The 18,844-nt window shown below is 33.4% G+C and overlaps 1 protein-coding gene across 23 annotated transcripts in view; it reads right to left on the bottom strand.

Annotated features, from left to right (window-relative positions):
• Positions 1-18,844, bottom strand: part of MCTP1 (multiple C2 and transmembrane domain containing 1) — a 516,560-nt gene that overhangs the window by 196,445 nt on the left and 301,271 nt on the right. For 8 of the 23 annotated variants that reach the window (XR_005032713.2, XR_005032712.2, XR_005032711.2 and 5 more), the window contains exons 6-8: positions 15,609-15,656; positions 12,719-12,757; positions 3,933-3,992 (exon numbers count right to left, since the gene is read on the bottom strand). The exons of 3 other annotated variants lie outside the window; for them this stretch is intronic. Coding sequence is in view for 17 of the 20 variants with exons in the window: in XM_036925718.2 (XP_036781613.1) it covers positions 3,933-3,992; positions 12,719-12,757; positions 15,609-15,656 (147 nt within the window). In the remaining 3 variants the exon portion in view is untranslated. The remainder of the gene's footprint in view (positions 1-3,932; positions 3,993-12,718; positions 12,758-15,608; positions 15,657-18,844) is intronic. 12 more of the 23 variants (XM_057493380.1, XM_036925724.2, XM_057493328.1 and 9 more) reach the window with 4 other exon arrangements.

Below are 18,844 nucleotides of genomic sequence, written 5' to 3'. Positions count from 1 at the left end.
ACTAATAATAGGAGATGTGCTGTTAGATCCTGATTAAAAAACAGATCAAAACCAAAGAAGTCTATTTAGACTTAACATGTGGCTAAAGGAACACCCAGTCATACCAATTTTCTCCCTGATATGTGCAAATAATCCTTGGCTTTTGTTATCCTGGATTTTATTACTGGTGAATGACCTAATCCTTCCAAATGAGACCCAGGCACTTTGAAACTGGATTGAAATACATTGCTTGTATCTTACAATAGCTTGGAGTCAGCCCTTTTCTCTACTTTCGCACAGAGGTGCACATACTTTTATTTAATCAAATGATCCATGAGATACTACAAAAAAGAGATAATGTCAGCTGAGAGTGACTGTTTTGTGCTGCAAAGCCTGGAGCCTGGAGCAATTATTAGCTCAATCCCAGGCACAGGCATGTCCTATCTTTTCCTTTTCCTGTTGAGTTCATTCCAGTGAATTGCACCTGGATGATGAAGTTCAACAAGTAGATTTGTTCTACAGCCCATCCACCCTTTCAAAACACGATTGCCTTTACAGAAAACCCTCCCAGGGCTTTGTCTGGCCTAGTTTGAAGTGTCTCAACTAATAAAAAAGCTTCGATCCTTTTTTCTTAGAAGGTGATTCACTGGCACTCTAATCCTTTGAGAAATTCTCCTGGTTTTCATCCTTAAACTTTCCCATTTCTATTGCTTCTTGATACAATTTATGGTGTCAGGAAGATATTTATGTTTACTCCACATGTTTTAACTACCTTTTCTAAATTTAATTGCGGTCAAACAAAAGTTTTGCAGCTTTTACATTATTTGCTCAAAATATATACTAGTTACAAATCATCATATATGTTATAATCTTGTTGGTTTGTTAAAGTAATCTACTTGTTTTCACCAATGATATGGTAAAGAAATAATGAGTCCTGGGTTTGACTTACAGAGACTTCTTTTTTGGAGATTTTTAAATTAAAAGTTACAAATATTTTTGAGGGTCTTGCTTTCATACCTAAAGATAGAAATAATACCTGAATTTTTCTGGGGTGTATGTCAGATACTGTTGAATTCAGAGTGTAAGCCCTTTAGCACAGGATCGCATTCTTGTTTTACAAAACCAATCTCTCTTCTCTTGGGTCTGCAGGTCCTCCTCCAAGCTCACCTTTATTTGACCCTAGGGTAATACCTTGGTACAACTAATTGTTCTGTATTCTATGCACTTGTTTTGCTCATTTTATATTATGACCCATTTCTCTACTTTTTATATAAGCTATCTTGGTGTAGATCAGCCTTCACTATGTAACAATATTAAATTTTCTCTTTAATTCACTACAGTGTTCTTATAAGATGGTTTGTTCTATTAACTCTCAGTCATCAAAATCTAAAAGTCTAGTCAAGGAGATAATTGGAAACTAACTTAAATGTACTAAATATCTGAAAAAAACTGCACTGAGTTACCATTCTTTAGTGGGAAGTTAAAAGTCTTTAATTCTGACTTAAGAAAAATCCAATTGGCTTCACGTAATTTTTATTACTTTCATGAAGAACATGGTAATCGCTATACTCATTGCTTAATGTTCTGTGGCCTAAGATAGCAAGTTTTGATGAATTATGTTATGCTTTTGAAAAATTAATCCCTGTATCACTTCAGTCTTATTTTGTTCTCAAGAAAATTAAGATACAGCAAGTAGCACCAATATTCACTGAACAAGTTCTCACCAGGATTTCATTTCACTCAGTGTTACTCAGTTGCTATCTCCTGGATACATGTATTAATCCTTATAAATATCCTGATAAATTTTTCTTTCAAATCACATCCTGTTAAACTCACACAGTGCTCATAACTCTTCATGTAAGATTGTGTCTGAGCTATTTAGGTTTTCTGCCCATCTGAAAATGTCTATGGGAAAACTCCTTCTGTTTATACCACTTCTAAAAGATCATCAGAATACAAGTGTTGCCTGGGCAAAGAGCAATGCAGTTGATTATCAGAGTGACCCTTGAATGTGGATATTAAAGATCATACTCATCCAAAGCAGATTTGGTCACTGACTTTCTGAATTTGTCAAATGGGCCCTCAAACACAGCCACATCATAGCCCTCAAACACACCCATCCACTGGTGGCTTAAAGAGCTGTGAAGGGCCACATACATGCAAAAGAGTCTGAAGGGGTGTCAATAAAGAAAAACTAAGGGGCAGTTCACATACATTATCTTTCTATTTAGCAATTCAGAAAGGAACTCTGCTGCTTTAAGTCTCCACCAAAACATGTATTTCCATGACCTTCAGTGAGAGCAAAGTATTGGTTCTGATCATGCCATCACTTCTCTGGGCCTTAGTTTCCTCGATGGTAAAATAAGTGACTCCTAAAGGTTCTGCCTTTATGACTCAACCTGTTTGTCACTCAACATATGCTCAGAAAAAAGATATTATACCAACTGTACCTCAGATACAGAAAAAGCTATCTTTTAAATTTGCGTATTTGTTATTCTATAATAAGATGGATCAAGAGATTGAGAAAGGTTAATAATGAATATGTAAGGAAGAATACAACCAAAAGGAAAGTACTGATAAGTGAAAGACTAAGTTGGAAGCAGCAAAGTGGAAGGAAGATGTTGAAAGAGTCATTGGAAAAGGAAACCACTAAAAAGTATTACTTAGGCAGTTGGTCCCAGTGGCAAGTCTTCATTTATAATGCTTGGTCTGTACATTTGCTGCATATAGAACAAACTCAACACAGAATACCCCTGAATTCTGCTCTCTGAGCAAAGGAGTATACTATATGAATTCATCGTATTTGTGGGTCTTAAGAAAATAGAGACAAAACTTTTACAAAAAGCCATTTTCCACTTAAGGAATGGAACAATTCAAATGCAATCACTCCATGTGATCATGGATAATGCATGGACATAGAAGAGGAGTTATTATTTTATCACAGATACAGAATAACATTAGTGAAGGCAGCTGTCAGTAGACTGAAAGGACATAAAGAGGTTGTGATAATTAGAATAAGCTCACAACAATAAAAGGTTGCAAAAAAAGTGTATGCAGAGAGGTCAGAAGATGAATGGGTGTGGTTTACACTTGCTCACTGGTCAAGTAAATGCGTGACTTAATCTAGTACCTGCCAGTCTGCTTAAGAGACACAATCCTAAAGGAGAAAGGTAGTTTTTGGTCATGAGCAGTGTAAGAGCCAAGAAAAGAAAATGGCAAAGCCCTGGGAGTGTAGCGTTTTCATTGAGTATCCATTGCTAGGTAATCATGTGCCGAGTGTGAATTTTCAAAGTGGGAAACTTGAAGGCAAAGCAGTAAGTGCCTTAGTGATGAATTACTGTGCATAATGCAGAGTTACAGCAGAGAAAATGGATGGCAGAGCTCATTATGCTTACGTCATGAAGAGTAAATAACATTACATTGCAATAGCATTTAAAACAAATTCTCTGTGGAACCTTCAATTTTTTACATTTAAATCCAAAGCAGAGCTGCCGTTTTCTAATTCATGGCATTTTTTTTTTTAAAGAAGGAACACTGATTATTTCGTATGTATATAGCAAAAGATCACGTTATAGAAAGAAATTTTTCTCAAACAATGGAGCAGATTTTACAAGAAGGGGAAAAAAAGACCTTAACGGGCCCTCTAGATAAGTCTTAATGGACCCATCCTATTCCTGGCACGTTCGTAGGCCTCTAGCTGTTAGGAATTTGGGATAAAGTCAGTTCCACAAGGAAATGACTTCAAGGCAATGTACGAACTACATGAAGTTCTTTGTTTTTATAAATTAAGAAATGAAAGAGTCAGCCACCTAAATGACTTCGAATAGAGGAGGCAAATGAATACATCTCTCGGAGAGCCTATTTTAAAAAGTGAATTTCTTAATTCACATATAACTTTCAAAGTTACTAGAGCCCCAAGTCAAGAATAGTAACATAAAGGATTTAGACATTACCCTCCAACAGAAAGACTTCACAGAAAAATAAGATCCGACTGCTTCATTTTCTGAGAGCTCCTAAAAACAAACAGATATTTAGCTAACCTTGAGGCGTTTTTGAGAAAATGTAATTAGCCAAACAAAATCAAAACAAAACCCCCCAAATTAGACATTCTGAAGACACTTTGGATGTTTATAAACTGTAACTTTTATTCCCTTGGATAAATTGAATTTTTTGTCTTATTTATATCTGACATCAATGATCATAAAGTTCAGAGAGGGTTATTTCTGTAATTTTTTACAAGTCTACTTACCTCTTTATTTTCAATTGTTAATATATTTTGGAGTCTAACACTTTATTTTAGAAAGTAGAACTGTTTAAATATATTTTAAGATTTTGAAATAAGCCAAATACCTGTTCTGTTTCACAAAACAATTCAATACCACTGAACTTTAAAGAATTTTTAAAGAATGATAGCAGAAATCTTATTTGTAAATACACATTTAGTCAAAATTTGGTTTAATTCCTTACTAAGAATTTCCTAGTTTTATGATACAATGTATTTTATGTATATACATAAAATAAATGACTTAGTTAACTCAAGCTCCCCAAAGATAATTTTAAAAAGAAATGAATACTAAGAAAGGGGGCTACTGGGCTGAAAACAAAATGATCGATCCATGTTGGATATTTTATTACATTATCCTCAGACTTTTGTAAAGTGAAACCAATTACATTTTAGGAAATCAAAAACATAGCTACTCACTTTTAAAGAGAACATTTAAATTACATGCATCCTTTAAACTTTAATGCTTTGCATCCTGACATCTGGGTGCCATTTTAGGTAAAATGGGAAACTGGTGACAGCTATGGGAAAATACACACCTCTGAGAACGTGATGAAAAGGAGGCAGTTTTGTAATGTATTTACTTATTCTATGATTTTGTGTTAGCAACTAATATAGCAGTGGTCCAGCACCTCACATGATGCCTAATATAGAGTAGGTGCTAAATAAATACTCGTTGATTGGCTGTTAGTCACTTGGGGTTTCACTGGTTAAAGATACATATATTCTTTTCAACTGTGATCCCAAAAATCACATGGGAAAATAATAATAAACTAAAGTACTTTAGGGTGTACAGCAATTTGAGTAATTTAAGGTTAGAAATAGAATTACATCACAGATCATCTATGGAACCTACCTGTGCTTTTTACATGAAATCTATTACTTAATGAAACCGATTACATTTCCCTAAGTTATTGGCACAGGGTTTGATCAGGTAGCATGACTAATATCAAAGGCCATAAGGGGAAAAGTCTTGAGTTTAAGACATAGTTTTACCATCACTATACAGTTATAACTCATTTACATTTACAGCTATGGTTCTTATGTGTCACTGCACATTGTCACATCAATTTCTAAAAAAAAATCTTAAAAAGTACACTTACATTGGACATTGGGCACAAACCTTAGATGGAATAATTGCAGTCTTTTTTCTCTATACTATTGTTTAACTCAGAAAACCTTATTGTAGTTTTAGAAAAGATGAATGTTTTCTTTTTCTATCGCCAATTCTTTTCTTTCTGTGATTCCCAGTTCTTTAGTAGCATGTTTCACAACATGTAGAAAAATTTTAAAGCATCATATTGAATAGATTATTGCTCAAAGTCTCCTTACACAAATAATTTCTCCAGAGTCAATAACACAAATTATACAACTAACAGTGAGTTTTATCTTAATGTAAAATGTGTTAAGGCCACTTAAATAGATGTGAAAAATCTTGATTCTAGACTCAAGATAGTTACAACAAATATAACAACCATTTGGCATTTTAAAGCCTTGTTAATTCACTGAAGTTTTGGTGGTCTCAGGTGACCAATAATGAAACTGCACCAACTCCATACTTTTCATTATTTCTTGAATGAACACAGAGGGTAATGACCTCATTATGTGACTAGTATGCAAAGAGCAAAAGAGGATTGATGAATATTTTGGAAGTGATTTTAATAATCAAGATTTGGAACTTAGGCATTTCTGTTAAAATTTGAGAAACAAAAATATTAACCACATTTCGATCCACTCAAGTCCCTAGGCTATGCTTTTCATGCCATGTTTAATTACTTGTCATTATACATCAACTAAAATTTGTATTTCACTTCACAACATACATTCACATGTACATTTAGGCCTTTATTTCAAATGAAACAATTTAAATTTTCTGTGGACTCTTCTGTCATTTATAGCTCTGATGAATATTTAAAAAGCTCCAGCAGACTAGCGAAGGCCTTCCTTTCCCTAAAGGTTCTAATCATAACAATAACAACAATAAAACACCAGGCATTATGATAATAGCTGTAAACACAAGTGATTTTTTTTTTTTTATGGAGGGCAAGTAAGACAGAGTAAACTATTCATGAATGCTAGAGACTTGTCTTAAATCATATGTGCAGACATTTAGTTACATTTCATTCTCCATCAAGACAAGACGTTGGTAAGTGAGGGCAATGCCATTTTAAGAGTGCTAAAATTATAAAGTAACAGCAAAAAGAAACAGAAAAAAAAGAGACATCAAATTGATAAAGGGAAATAACAAATTATTCTGAACAATAAATTGTTTAATTATTTCTGCAGGGGTTTTGAATTTGTTAAAGTAGCAAGATCCATTGGTAATATCTTATTTAAATCTGTTTTTGCCTCCAAAACACCAACACACACTAAGAACATTTCTCCTCAGAGATCAAAAATCCTATGAATCCAAAAATTAATGAGATTTTATATTTTAAAAATCTAGAAGATATTCTTTTTTCTTGGAGATATAAAATTGAAGGATAGTTCATTTTTTTCCCCTAACAAATGAATATGATGCTATTTTTCAGCCATCTATATAAATCACAGAACTCTTTAAGGACATTGCCATCACATAACAAGGTTTAGGTACTAAACTTTTATTAAAAATGATTATTTTATTAGCCTGAATATATACAGGACTTTAAACACATGGCAAGTTATTATTATTCAGCAATTTTTCAATGCTTAAAACATTCACAATGGATTTGTAATTGTGAAGCCTGAGGACCAAATGTGAAAGTCAAGCCAGGTAGCATTCTTCCTACACAGCAAGTTTTTGTAGGTGTACAACTTCTTTTTATCAATACATAGGCATTTAAGAAGTAAAAAATTAATAATTTCATAAGTAAATAATTTTTGTAGTTTCCTGGTCAGACTGAGATCACTATTTATCAAAGTTATGGCTCTTGGGTACTTCTATCAAACTCACAAGCCTATAAATACTTATGTAATTGAAAACAGGGACATGAAATAAGTGGAAATTCACCCTGAAATGCCATTATCCTGTTTTCTTGGTTATTCAAATAGGTGTTCATATCATTTATACTCATTAAATGTAAATATGATTCCCTCTGCAACTCCAACTGCCCTTTAAATACTGCTGAAGAGAGAATTTCAGCTCCCCAGAGGACCTGCCCTATAACTGAAGCCTGGCATTGCTTTGTCTTTTATTTTTCTATACATTTTACCTTAAATCTTTTATATGAGTATGTTAGTGTGTGCACGGATGTGTGTTTGTGTATATGTATGCATAAATACATGTATGTATGTGTATATATTATTATCAACCAGGGCTTTGAAAGCAGAGTCCTCACATAATTATGATATATTTTCATTGTGGACATTTAGAGAACTTTAAAACCAATAAATCTCCTCCCAGTTCACACTCAATGTAACATATATATATATACATGTATAACATATATTCATATGTTTTATATATATGTGTGTATATATATATCTATCTGAGGTACATACACACTATCCTGAAGCCAAGTCCAGTCCCTTTGATCAGCTCAGAAAGGGTCATGGGAAACCATCAGCGCACTGGGTAATACATATTAGCAATGTGAAGGCCAATCACCAACACCACAATTAACATCTCCGGGCTAGCACACAGGCATTAGGGAATCCATCCTCTGCTTGAGATTACATTTTGTCCTTTCACGTTGTGCCAACTCATCCAGATTTGCTCCCTGAAGGACCCACAACTTTTTAAAAATTCAACAAGAGCAGTTGAATAAATGTAATGCTGTTGTTAGAGCAAATCCCTGTAGTTACAAATTACAATACATAAAAATGCATGATATTTTATATCTATCAGAAAATATTGTGAAAAGCAGCACAAAAAAATCATCTCAACATAAAATTTAATTATGGCTCCATGTATTTTGTGGGGATAATAAAATATTTATTGGCATTATGATATCTCTATTTTAAACAAATTTTTAGGAGTTCACTTAATGGAGGTAAAAATAAAATCCTTTGTAATAGAAATGTTCATACTATTCATCTTATGTTTACTGCTGGATTTTGGAATCTCAGAAGCCTTAATTATGAGGCTGATTTTATAGCATTTCCAAATAACATGGATTTGGGAATATAAACAGTGGCAAAGTAAGGACTTCTAAAAGAATTTTGTATATTTCCTTCAAAATCATGTAAACATTAATATTTTCAGAGGCATATGTATTATAAAATGAAATAAGCCACGAAAGAAAATCCTTTTGGTCACTTACAGGTGAAAGAGTCAGTGGCCACTAAAGTTTTCTTTTCTTTGCAGCTTTTAAAAAATCATCTATTTATTATCAGGATATGAGGTCTTTGTAGAAAGGACCTGGCAACTGTTAAAATAATGACTTTTTTCACTATGTCTGAATGACTGTGTGAGATACTTAAAAATGTGTTAATCTGTTTTTCTACTGTTTCTTAAATTAAAGCACTTAAAGGTTTTCATTTATGCATTTTTAATGTGTCATCTAAGGTGTCAGGTTTAACTATGCCCTGCAGACTTAGAGTTGAAAGTATTCTGTAGTTTAAATTAACAATATGCTCACCAAAAGTCTTATTAAAAACTGCTTCATTCAACCAGTGAATTAAGTGTTTTATAGTCCATTAAAATTATGCTAAGAGATTATAATAAAATCTTTGTAACTAAAAAAATAAGCCATCAAGTTACAGAAGATATGCTAATAAGACATGATCACATAGTCTATTTTATATTATTCAAAGGATGAACTCTTCTTAAAACAAGTCTAAACTGTTTTTATGAACTGCAAGATGTATATCTTTCTATTACTGCAATGGTTATTTCTCATATAATTAAGGTGATAATTGAAAGCACATAAGTTTAATCACGCCCATTGACAAACTCATTCTTCTACATTAAAACACACACCCACAATGAGGGTAAAATCATTTCTGCTTACCATCTAATAGAGGCAGTTATCTTACTACTTTTTTTCCATTTTTTGTTTGACCTCACCAAATTTATTCACAAAATACATACACATCTTCTCTTCTGAGCCCATGAAACTTTCTTGTTGAATAATTTAACCTTAGAATAAATTATCAATGATAAGCTTCTTCTAAAGAATAAAATATTGCAGTATCTCAAAGCATTACCACTTTTCTGCCAAAATGTATTTTGTCACATTGAAGTAAAAATGCACACTTTGCACACTAAAAATGTGCAAGCTGGAAAATGTGCTATGGAAAAATAGAATGAGTGTTTTAAAGGATGTTATCATCCCAAAGGAGGATGTATTATGGAATTCATGACTGTTTACTGGTTAACACATCATTCAAATATAGCACATATTTTATATATTCTTGCCATTCAGAGGTAAGTCTAGGTGGTTTTTTTCCCTACTCATCATTATTAGGTGGTAACACATTTACTCCAAATAATATGCAAGTCAGTCCTGAACAGCAATTATAACTTCTCTGTCCTCGAGTTGGCTATTCATCTCTTGTTTTCAAGAGTAAAGACAACCTCACATTATATGAGTGCCACAAATACTAATGTTTCAATTGAAAGAATCTATTATTGGATAGACAATGAAAATGATGAGTATATATTTAAGTAACAGAAAATTTCCTGAGCTGATTCATTTGTATATAGGGGAGATGTGCATGTTAAAAAAAATAACATGTCAGTTTAGCTTTTTCCCTCCATGGTTATACCACTTTTGAAAAACCCAAGGAAAGGAAGAAAAACAGATAAACTTCATACTGTAGACAATACCGTACAACATTATCTGACTATATTTAAGTCTTTGCCACAAAGTTTATAATTTTCAGATTTACATTCACCACTGGTGCTCAAAGGCTGCATATCAAAGCCCTGTTACAAAAAATACCAGAAATAGACTCCTGAATACAGAGAACAAACTGGTGGTTGCCAGAGGGGAGGGGAATGAGGGGGTTGAGTAAAAATAGGTGAAGGGGATAAAGAAGTACAAACTTAAAATAAATAAGTCACAGGATGAAAGTACAGCAGAGGGAGTATAGTCAATAATATTGTAATAACTTTGGTGACAGATGATAACTACACTTACTGTGGTGAGCATTTTGTAATGTATGTAATTGTTGTATCACCATGTTGTACACCTGAAACTAATCTAATACTGAATGTCAACTGTACTTCAATTTTAAAAAAAGCAGGAGCTCTCATTCCTGTAAATCAAGATTTCAAAGAAGAAACTGACATGTTTATTTGCAAACTTCAACTTCGACTTTGAGCATAGTTATGTCAGATATACCTGTATTTAAATGCAACTGCCTATAAATTATATCCTTTTTCTGAAAATAAGAGGAAAATAAGATTGAAATAGTTAGAAAGATACATTTTCACAAAACAGTTACATGGTAATACATAAAACTACATGCTACAGTCCCTTATCCTTTAGTCTCTCAAGATGCGTAATTTACTTGGGCATCACTTTTTCTCATTTAATCTTGGAGGAAAGAATTGGGGAAGCAGTTCAAGTATGTGTGGAGGTTGGCAGACTAGGTGGTAACTGAAGTTTCAAACTTTCCCTGGATTTTGAATTGGACACTCTGCTACTGTAATACTAGTATGGATGAATATGGCAAATGTTTTAGAGGACAATGACAATTTGAATGAATTGTGAGGTGTTCTGTATATTTTCATAGAAAAAAATAAATGGGTTAACTGATTTTCTTTACTCAGTACTCAATTAATTTCCCCATTAAATTTTATAAAATTGGAAATCCCTTAGGCAAAACACCCAATGCCATGTTACCATACCCACTAAAAATAATCCGCCAAGTATCCCAATAAGTGTGGAGTTAAACACAGGGAATTCTGTATCTTCAGTGGCAAGCCAATAAATGTGCCAGAATGAATGCACAATAAGATTATTAATAATAGATAAAAACTCCAATAATGTTAGATACAAAAATAGTGTTGAATAGGTGCTTGCTGTTGATTTTTAATTTTTTTGTAGACCTAAGGAAAAGATATGGATTTATGTTTACTTATCATTAAAATTAAAAATATAAATTATTTAAAGAAAATCCTCATATTTATTCCTTCTTACTATAATAAAATGATTATTCTCACTAATCAATACTAAATACTATATAATATAAATACCCTGCTTTAGCATTACATCTTATAAACATCTGAAAGAGAGAATATTGCTACATGTTAATGGACTCAAATGTTTTTACACAGAGACATAAAATGAGGAAAGCCAACTTACATGAATTTTTAAAAGTAAATACTTCTAATATTGCACTAATTTTGATGTACAAGTACAAAGAAAAAAGTGTAATGCAAGTATAGATAATGCAACATTTCTTTAAGACGTCTTAAAACTTAATTCTGGCCAGTCAAAAACACAGTGAACACTAAGACAGAAATATTCAGCAATTAGCCTTAAAAAATGTTTTTCATTTTATTAAAATGACACAGGTGATTTTTAGTGTGGCCCTGAACTTTTTGTGAGCCAAATTATCTTTTGGTCTAACTCTACAAGATTTGGGAAGAAACTACACAGTAAGAAATACTTGTTAAAGCAAATTAATACATTACCATAAATACAAAAATATTTTGATGAAAGTATGTTCTTGATTCACAATAAAAAAAATGACAACATTAAAGAAAAACATCATAGCATGATTCAATCAGAATGGAAGAAAAAAAGACTGCCATGATCCAGGGTCTAAAAAAATTAGTTACTATTAAAAAGGAATTCTGACTTTTTAAAAAGAAATTTGAGAAAACAAGATTTTTACAAATAAAATCTCTTTGATTTATTTCAAGGAGATTTCATATAAACATCAGTTTCATCTTGATATTTGTATCCAAGAGTGGTACTACTACTGAACAAAGTAGAAGTTTAGTTTATATCATATATTCTATAAATTATAAAGGTAGAGCCAGGGCTCAACAAGTCACAGTAACCATATACTCCTCTTGCTCTCAAGAGCCATTTATTTCTTGGAAGTGAGAAGAGGAAATGATGGAAAATTGTTTTTCATTATACTCCAAAGATGTAGCAATACAGAAAACATTTTTATTTAGGAAAATCTCAGACTCAATTTTCAGTACACAAAGACAGTAAGCTACACGGATCTTTGTTCACTATGGAGTTGTCCCTACTCTAGTCTCATCATTTTACTCCTGATCTGGAGCAAAGATATTTTCTAGACCCTGTGGTACATATGCCAGAAACCATATGCTGAGAATGATGCTGATAAGCGACCAGAGATTAGCAGGAGGGTGATTTGGATGTGACTGATCAGTGTGATTTCTATTTACTTAAAAAGCATCACATGGTTTGCTTAAAGTTTATGGGGAAAAAAATAACAGCTGAAGAGTGATGAAGTCCTGTGATACAGTTTGAAGAGATATGAGAGATTTGGGAAAGCAGCTGATAGTTCTTCTCAACAAGAAAAGCTGAAAGATCGCATGCTAAGCATTACCTTACTTGATCTTTTCCAATTCTTCCTCATTAGCATTGTCTGTAAATGAAATAAACCATTTTCATTATCTTATCACTCAAGTAGAGAACAGGGTGGCCAATTGTTTTCTAGAGGAAGCCTAACATGTAAACAGCAAACAGTTTCCAACAACAATTATACAAGACAAAAACTGTTTTTCAGGTATACATATCAAGAAGAAGCACCTTTAACATTCAAGCAGTCTTTCTGGTGAGAGTTCATTTGCTTCATTCTTTTGTACGAAGAAATGGGATGGAAAATTTGAAAAAAATCACATTGACTCTCATGGTTGGTGATTGTTTCTACTGGTTGTGGAAGTTAAGGAAGAACCATGACTTTACCAGATATATAATAATTTTTCTCTTCAAAAGATATTCAAAGTCTTTTGCTTTGATGGCCTCTTAGAATTGTCTCTGCTTCTAGTTCACTTTTAATTACATCAGGGTCTACAAATACAGAAAAAAGTGCTGCATATTGTGATGGCTTTTAGTGGATCTTCCTGCTCAATGTTTAGCCATAGCACATCCTTTAAATTATGTTTTTGGGGGCATGATAGTCAGAGTTATTTATGGTTACAAGTTTTAACTAAGGTCAATGGAGATTTGTGAAGAGGGCTCAAGATCATTGGTTTCTTGCATAAAGTAAGTCATAAAAATCCAACAATTTTTTATTTCCTCCCTGGTTTGAAAAATTTCTCAATGTATTAACTTCTTGATTAACCTCTTTGCTCTCACTTAACTTTATCATTATCTTTAAGGCAGAAGAAGTGGAGAATAGGGTATATTTGGGGCAAAGAATACACCCAATAGAAATGCTTGCCGTACTTGTATATCAAGTAAGTGCATTGGTGCCTTAAGAATTACATTTACTTCAGCAGAATTCACTAGAACACAGGACTATTTCAGAAACCACTCATAAATTACAAAAATACAAAAAGACAGATTTTAATATAGGATTAAGTCATATAGAAGGCAACCTTTGGCCTAAACCAAGACAGTGGAATCAGGTCGTGGTTCTAGGGTAGAAAATGAGAAAGTCATAGAACTGTCAGATATAAGGATACATTCCTCTTTTCTGTAGATAGTGGTTTCATAGCTTCTAGTTTCTCTATATACTCTTTGCATTAAATATTGGCTGAAATATGGCAGAGTAATAGATTTCTTAAGATTACAATAATTCCCTATTTTATTTTTTTGAATGGAGACAGGAAACTGCAAAGTATTAGAAAATACTCAGACAGAAATATTCTGTATGCGTTCTAAGTACTAATGTCCATTTCATTTTGAAGAAACAAACCCAGCACTGGGCTGTGGAGATGGTCATGGAGTGGACATGCAATAAACGTTTCTTCTTGATGTTAAATGAGTCATTGTCATCGCCACCACCACTTTCTCCATTATCACCAAAAGGTAACTGGAAACCAAATATTTTTGTAGTATGCCATATTCCCCCCAAACTGCCCTATTAGGAATCAGACAATAAATGTTCAACTTTCTCAGAAAGTAGAGTTTCAATGAAGAAAGAATGGTATCTCCTAGGAACAATGTGTTGAGTCAAATCAAGTGAGAAAAATTAAGATAAATGAAAAAGTAGAATCTCTTAACTCATGGCCATTCATCATCATCATCTAGTATCTAAGAATCTTATAAAATTACATTCTAGTAGAAATGTTAACTACAAAAAAGGGGCTAAGAATAGAAGAGTTTTATCTCAAGACAACCCTGCTCTGTACTATACAGATTCACTACTGCCAGTCAAAGCACTTCCCCTGACTCAGAGCCACTGCATGCAATTAACCTTCTCTATATAAAGCAAACTACAGGGTTGGTATTTCTCCTGTCTCTCAAAACTGGCTTTGTAAACAGGCTCCATAATAAAATTTTTTATATTGGGACACTAATACAAAAAGTCAGTGATTTCCCCAAGTATAAATACGGAAGATTTGTCAGTTATGGGAACCAATTCATTATTTTCCTGTTTCAGTTTCCAGAGTTCTTTTATTAGCTTCAGTGACTCTCAAAATGGCCCTAGATTTTATAACAAAATTTCTGCTTCTTGGGCCAAACCAGCTAGCTAAGCAATGGGTTTAAGTATCCCATTTCCAAGTCTCTTTTTCTTTTTTAGATGGTTGGATGAAGGTAGATTCAGTAAAACTGAAAACAGTAGCAAAGTAAACAAACAAAGAAAAAAGGTGGATGTAACAAACATGTTATTAATACTATTATTACCTTTGCTATCTGTGAGACATGTTAGGGAAGAAAGATTGTTTGGGGAATGTTAAAGATAGGCGATAAAGCAAATTATAGAAAAATAAGATTTATTTTCTTGCCCTATGATTTTAACTTCATATGAGAAACATACGAATTTTTTTTTGAAAGTGTAATTTTCTAATATTATTAGAGCATAATTCAAATTCTTGATTGGCAGTTCAACTTTCTTTGAAGCCAATAAAAGGAATAATCAGCCTAAAAATATGGCCTGTGACAGAACCGCTGAACTGATAATATTTTTAAAAGATTCCACAATCTCAATCCATTTTTTGCTTTTATCTTTTGTTATAATGATTTTCTAAGGCAATTACATGGTTATTATAGATATAGAAAAGAACAGAATGGCTAGATATTATAGTGCATACATATTACAAAACATATGTTAAGTTTTTTTTGGTGGCTATTTTTTCAAACGTCGGCTATGGAATAATTCAGAAAAGTTTCAAAAATAAACCAACATAAAAAATACTTTCTTTATTCATTCACTAAAGGCCAACAAAATTCAATTCATATATTTCTTAGAATTTTCTATTTTTAAGCTTTAGTCAAGCAATTTGTAGGTCTAGGTTATCTAAGAGAGTGTGTAACACAAGTTAACTCACTTTTATTTCACAAATTCTCCAATGAAGAAAGCTGTGGATTGAACTCTGCTAGAAAAAGAGCCAGAAAGAACTCAAACACACTAACAGACCATATATAGGACATACATGTATGCACTACACACTTCTACAGGTTCAACAGGACATGTGTTCAAAACAGAAATGACAGTTTTGTCATGCAGCTCATCAGCATGCCTCCCAATACCTCCCACATGAAGGTTTTTGTTTCTCATACACATAATGCTGGAAACTTAAAAAAAAAAATATATATATATATATATATATATATATATATACATATATACATATATACATATATACATATATATATTATATATATATATGTGTGTGTGTGTGTGTGTATAAGAGTATATATATATATATATATATAGTCACATCTGGGATTTTTTTTGAAGACTCAAACATGACTCAATGGGAGAATATTTTAATATAAGCAACGATGAAATACTTTGGCTATTACTCATACTATACTTCTTAAATTGCTGTAATTAAACACTGCATATTTTGAGGCTTTAGTAGAGTCTGTAGGCTGATAGGTTTTTCAACTCATTCTTCAGTTTTGCTGATTTCCAGAACTGGCAATCCACACAAGGAGGAATCATCCCAACTGCATTATTCATGGAATGTATTGTCAGTATTAACAGTGTATAAACAATTCACAAGATAACTGATTTAGAAATCTTAGCACTTTGTGATTATATAACACCAAGTACTCTGTATTTCCAGTTACTCACTTCCTCCTGCTTTTGATAGCATTTTCTTAACATTAATGTTCAATTGCCTATTTGATTGTTAGGGTTTACTTGTTAATGGCTCTTGAAACTCCTATCTTCCGTTCTCCACTTTAGTACACATAAAATATTTAGCAAAGTTTTATAAATACAGGCATAAGAAAAAACATGTGGTTTCTGAACTAAAATCTTAAGTCCCAAAACCTTAAAATAGATGATTTCTGTGCTAATAAGAAAAGAGAACAGAACTCTTAGAATTTTATTGTGTGAGAGTCAATGCAAAATAATTCTCTATTCCTTTCCTATACATCATTCTGAATATTAAATGGAACTGTAAAGTATTTAGTAACTGATTTCTTGTTTAATTTTGAGTCTGAATTTCCTAAATAAGATTTGTTCCAGGATAATTTGCGAAAGTTCAGCATTGCATTTTCACTGCAGCAATAAGTTAAGTATTTCAGTCATATAAAAATTTAATTTGAAGACACATTGGATCTCTGGTTGTTTTTAACCAAGAAAGTTCAAATGTGTTCCAGGGACATGTATTTAGCTAACAGTAGACATGTTACAAAATGAAGAAAATGCAATGATATGCGTCCAATTCTCTGTGGTTATTAGAAATCTTGAAAAGATCAATTCAGGCTGATTTTAAGCAGATTATCATTAATATATTAATTTTGACAATTCAAAAGGAAAATTAAACCATTATTTAACACTGTCTGTGACAATCCTGGGGATTTGAATATCGAAGGAAAAAAACCCTAAAATACCATTCCCCTAGACCTCTGAGATACCTCTACAAACCCTCATAGAGATGTGTCTACAACCCATTGAACAAACAATAGGCACTGAAAAGTTGGATTATTGAGAGGAGTCATCACAAGAAAGGCAATCAGAAACAATAATTTACATACACATATTTTTTTTTACTGGGAGAGACAGGACTTAATGTGGAGGTGGGGTAAAGTGTAGTGTAGGTATATTTTGGATAGGACAGGTTACTCTGCAGAAACCTGGGGCTTATCGGAGGGGAGTGGTGCAGGAGTTTGCATGGCTGGGACAGAGCTTACAAGAGAAGGAACATAGGTTGCCTGTTGGAGAGCCTTAAAGTCCTTTATTATAAGGAATTTCCATTTAATCAAAGATGTAACCACAGATCACTGAACACTTAGAAGAACAACAGAGAGTTATAGAAACTGGGACAATGTTTATAGATGAACAAGTGCTTCTTTTTTTAATAGCTGCTAATGAGTAAATGGTCCTTGTTTGGTTTCAAAATCTAGTAACTGGTGTCTTTGACAGTTTTAGACATCTTCATAGCTATAGAACTTATAGACCAAAACAAACAAACAAAAAGCAAATGTATATGTCTTCGTTGGGTGTCATTTAAAACATATGCCTAGAAATCTGATTCAAATCTAGGACATCAAACCAGCCAAAATACTGGGGATCCCAATAGAATTTTCCACAGGGGATCTTCTGTACTTCCTCTCCTGTCCCCGGCCCTGCTTGCTTCTCTATAACCAACCCCATGCTCCTGGTTACTGATCACCCCCACAGCACCCTTCCTTCTGCCCCTCCGGGGTGACTGAGGTCAGGATGCTCACAGCCAGAGGCTGGCTCTTATGCAGGCTGCACCTGGTGAGCCTTTTCTGAGGCACTGAGTCCTGGATAAGCCACTTGCTTCTCTGGCAAAGAAGACAGAAACCAGGTGAGAGTTAATGTTAAGTATGGGAGGAAAGAAGACACCGTTTTTCAGTTGCTGCAGCAGAATGAATCCAGTGCTACCTGGGACTCTGAAATGGAAGGACATGAAGCAAGGCAGGGAATGAAAAATACTTGGCAGTAAACGATTTCTTCCCAAAAGCTCACATAGCCAAATGGATTTGAATCAAGAAAACAGTGTGAAGATTTCAGGAAGAACTCTTTGTGTTAAGGGTGAATGTGGCTGGAGAGGTATCAGGATACCATGAGGAGAAAGGAAAAGGGAGAAAAGGGGATGAATAATACCGGATTTCTGATGTGTAACTGTTTCAGGTAACCCACCTGTGTTCTTCACTATTCATGTTTGATAAATCACTTGATAATCAGTAACCAGGTACTGTATTATTTTTAAGTGATTTGTTCTAATTAGACATTGTACCTAAAGAATATGACTGAGCAGCTATGGAGACTGAGGGAAGCTTGCAAGAGTTGTTGAAGAAAAAATGATGTTGGAACCACTTTGCCTGTGCTGACTTGTATGTCTGTGTAACTTTAAATAATTCAGCAGATTCATCACTAGGTCTCTTGAAACTAACCTGATCCCTCAAACACTTGGTTTGACATTAGAGTATATAACTTTAACATCCCTTTAATGTAAGAATTCAGTAGAACCTCCGTCTCAAATCATCCGGTCACCTGTATCATTCCAATCTCCAAGAATACTGCCATTTGGAGGGCTCGGGGATACACAAGACCTCAGGCACTTAGGTATTCTCATTTATG

Source organism: Manis pentadactyla, chromosome 2 (assembly GCF_030020395.1).
Source record: "Manis pentadactyla isolate mManPen7 chromosome 2, mManPen7.hap1, whole genome shotgun sequence".
Taxonomy (NCBI): domain Eukaryota; kingdom Metazoa; phylum Chordata; class Mammalia; order Pholidota; family Manidae; genus Manis; species Manis pentadactyla.
Note: the sequence above shows the minus strand (reverse complement) of the source record. Positions and strands in the feature narration are given on the sequence as shown.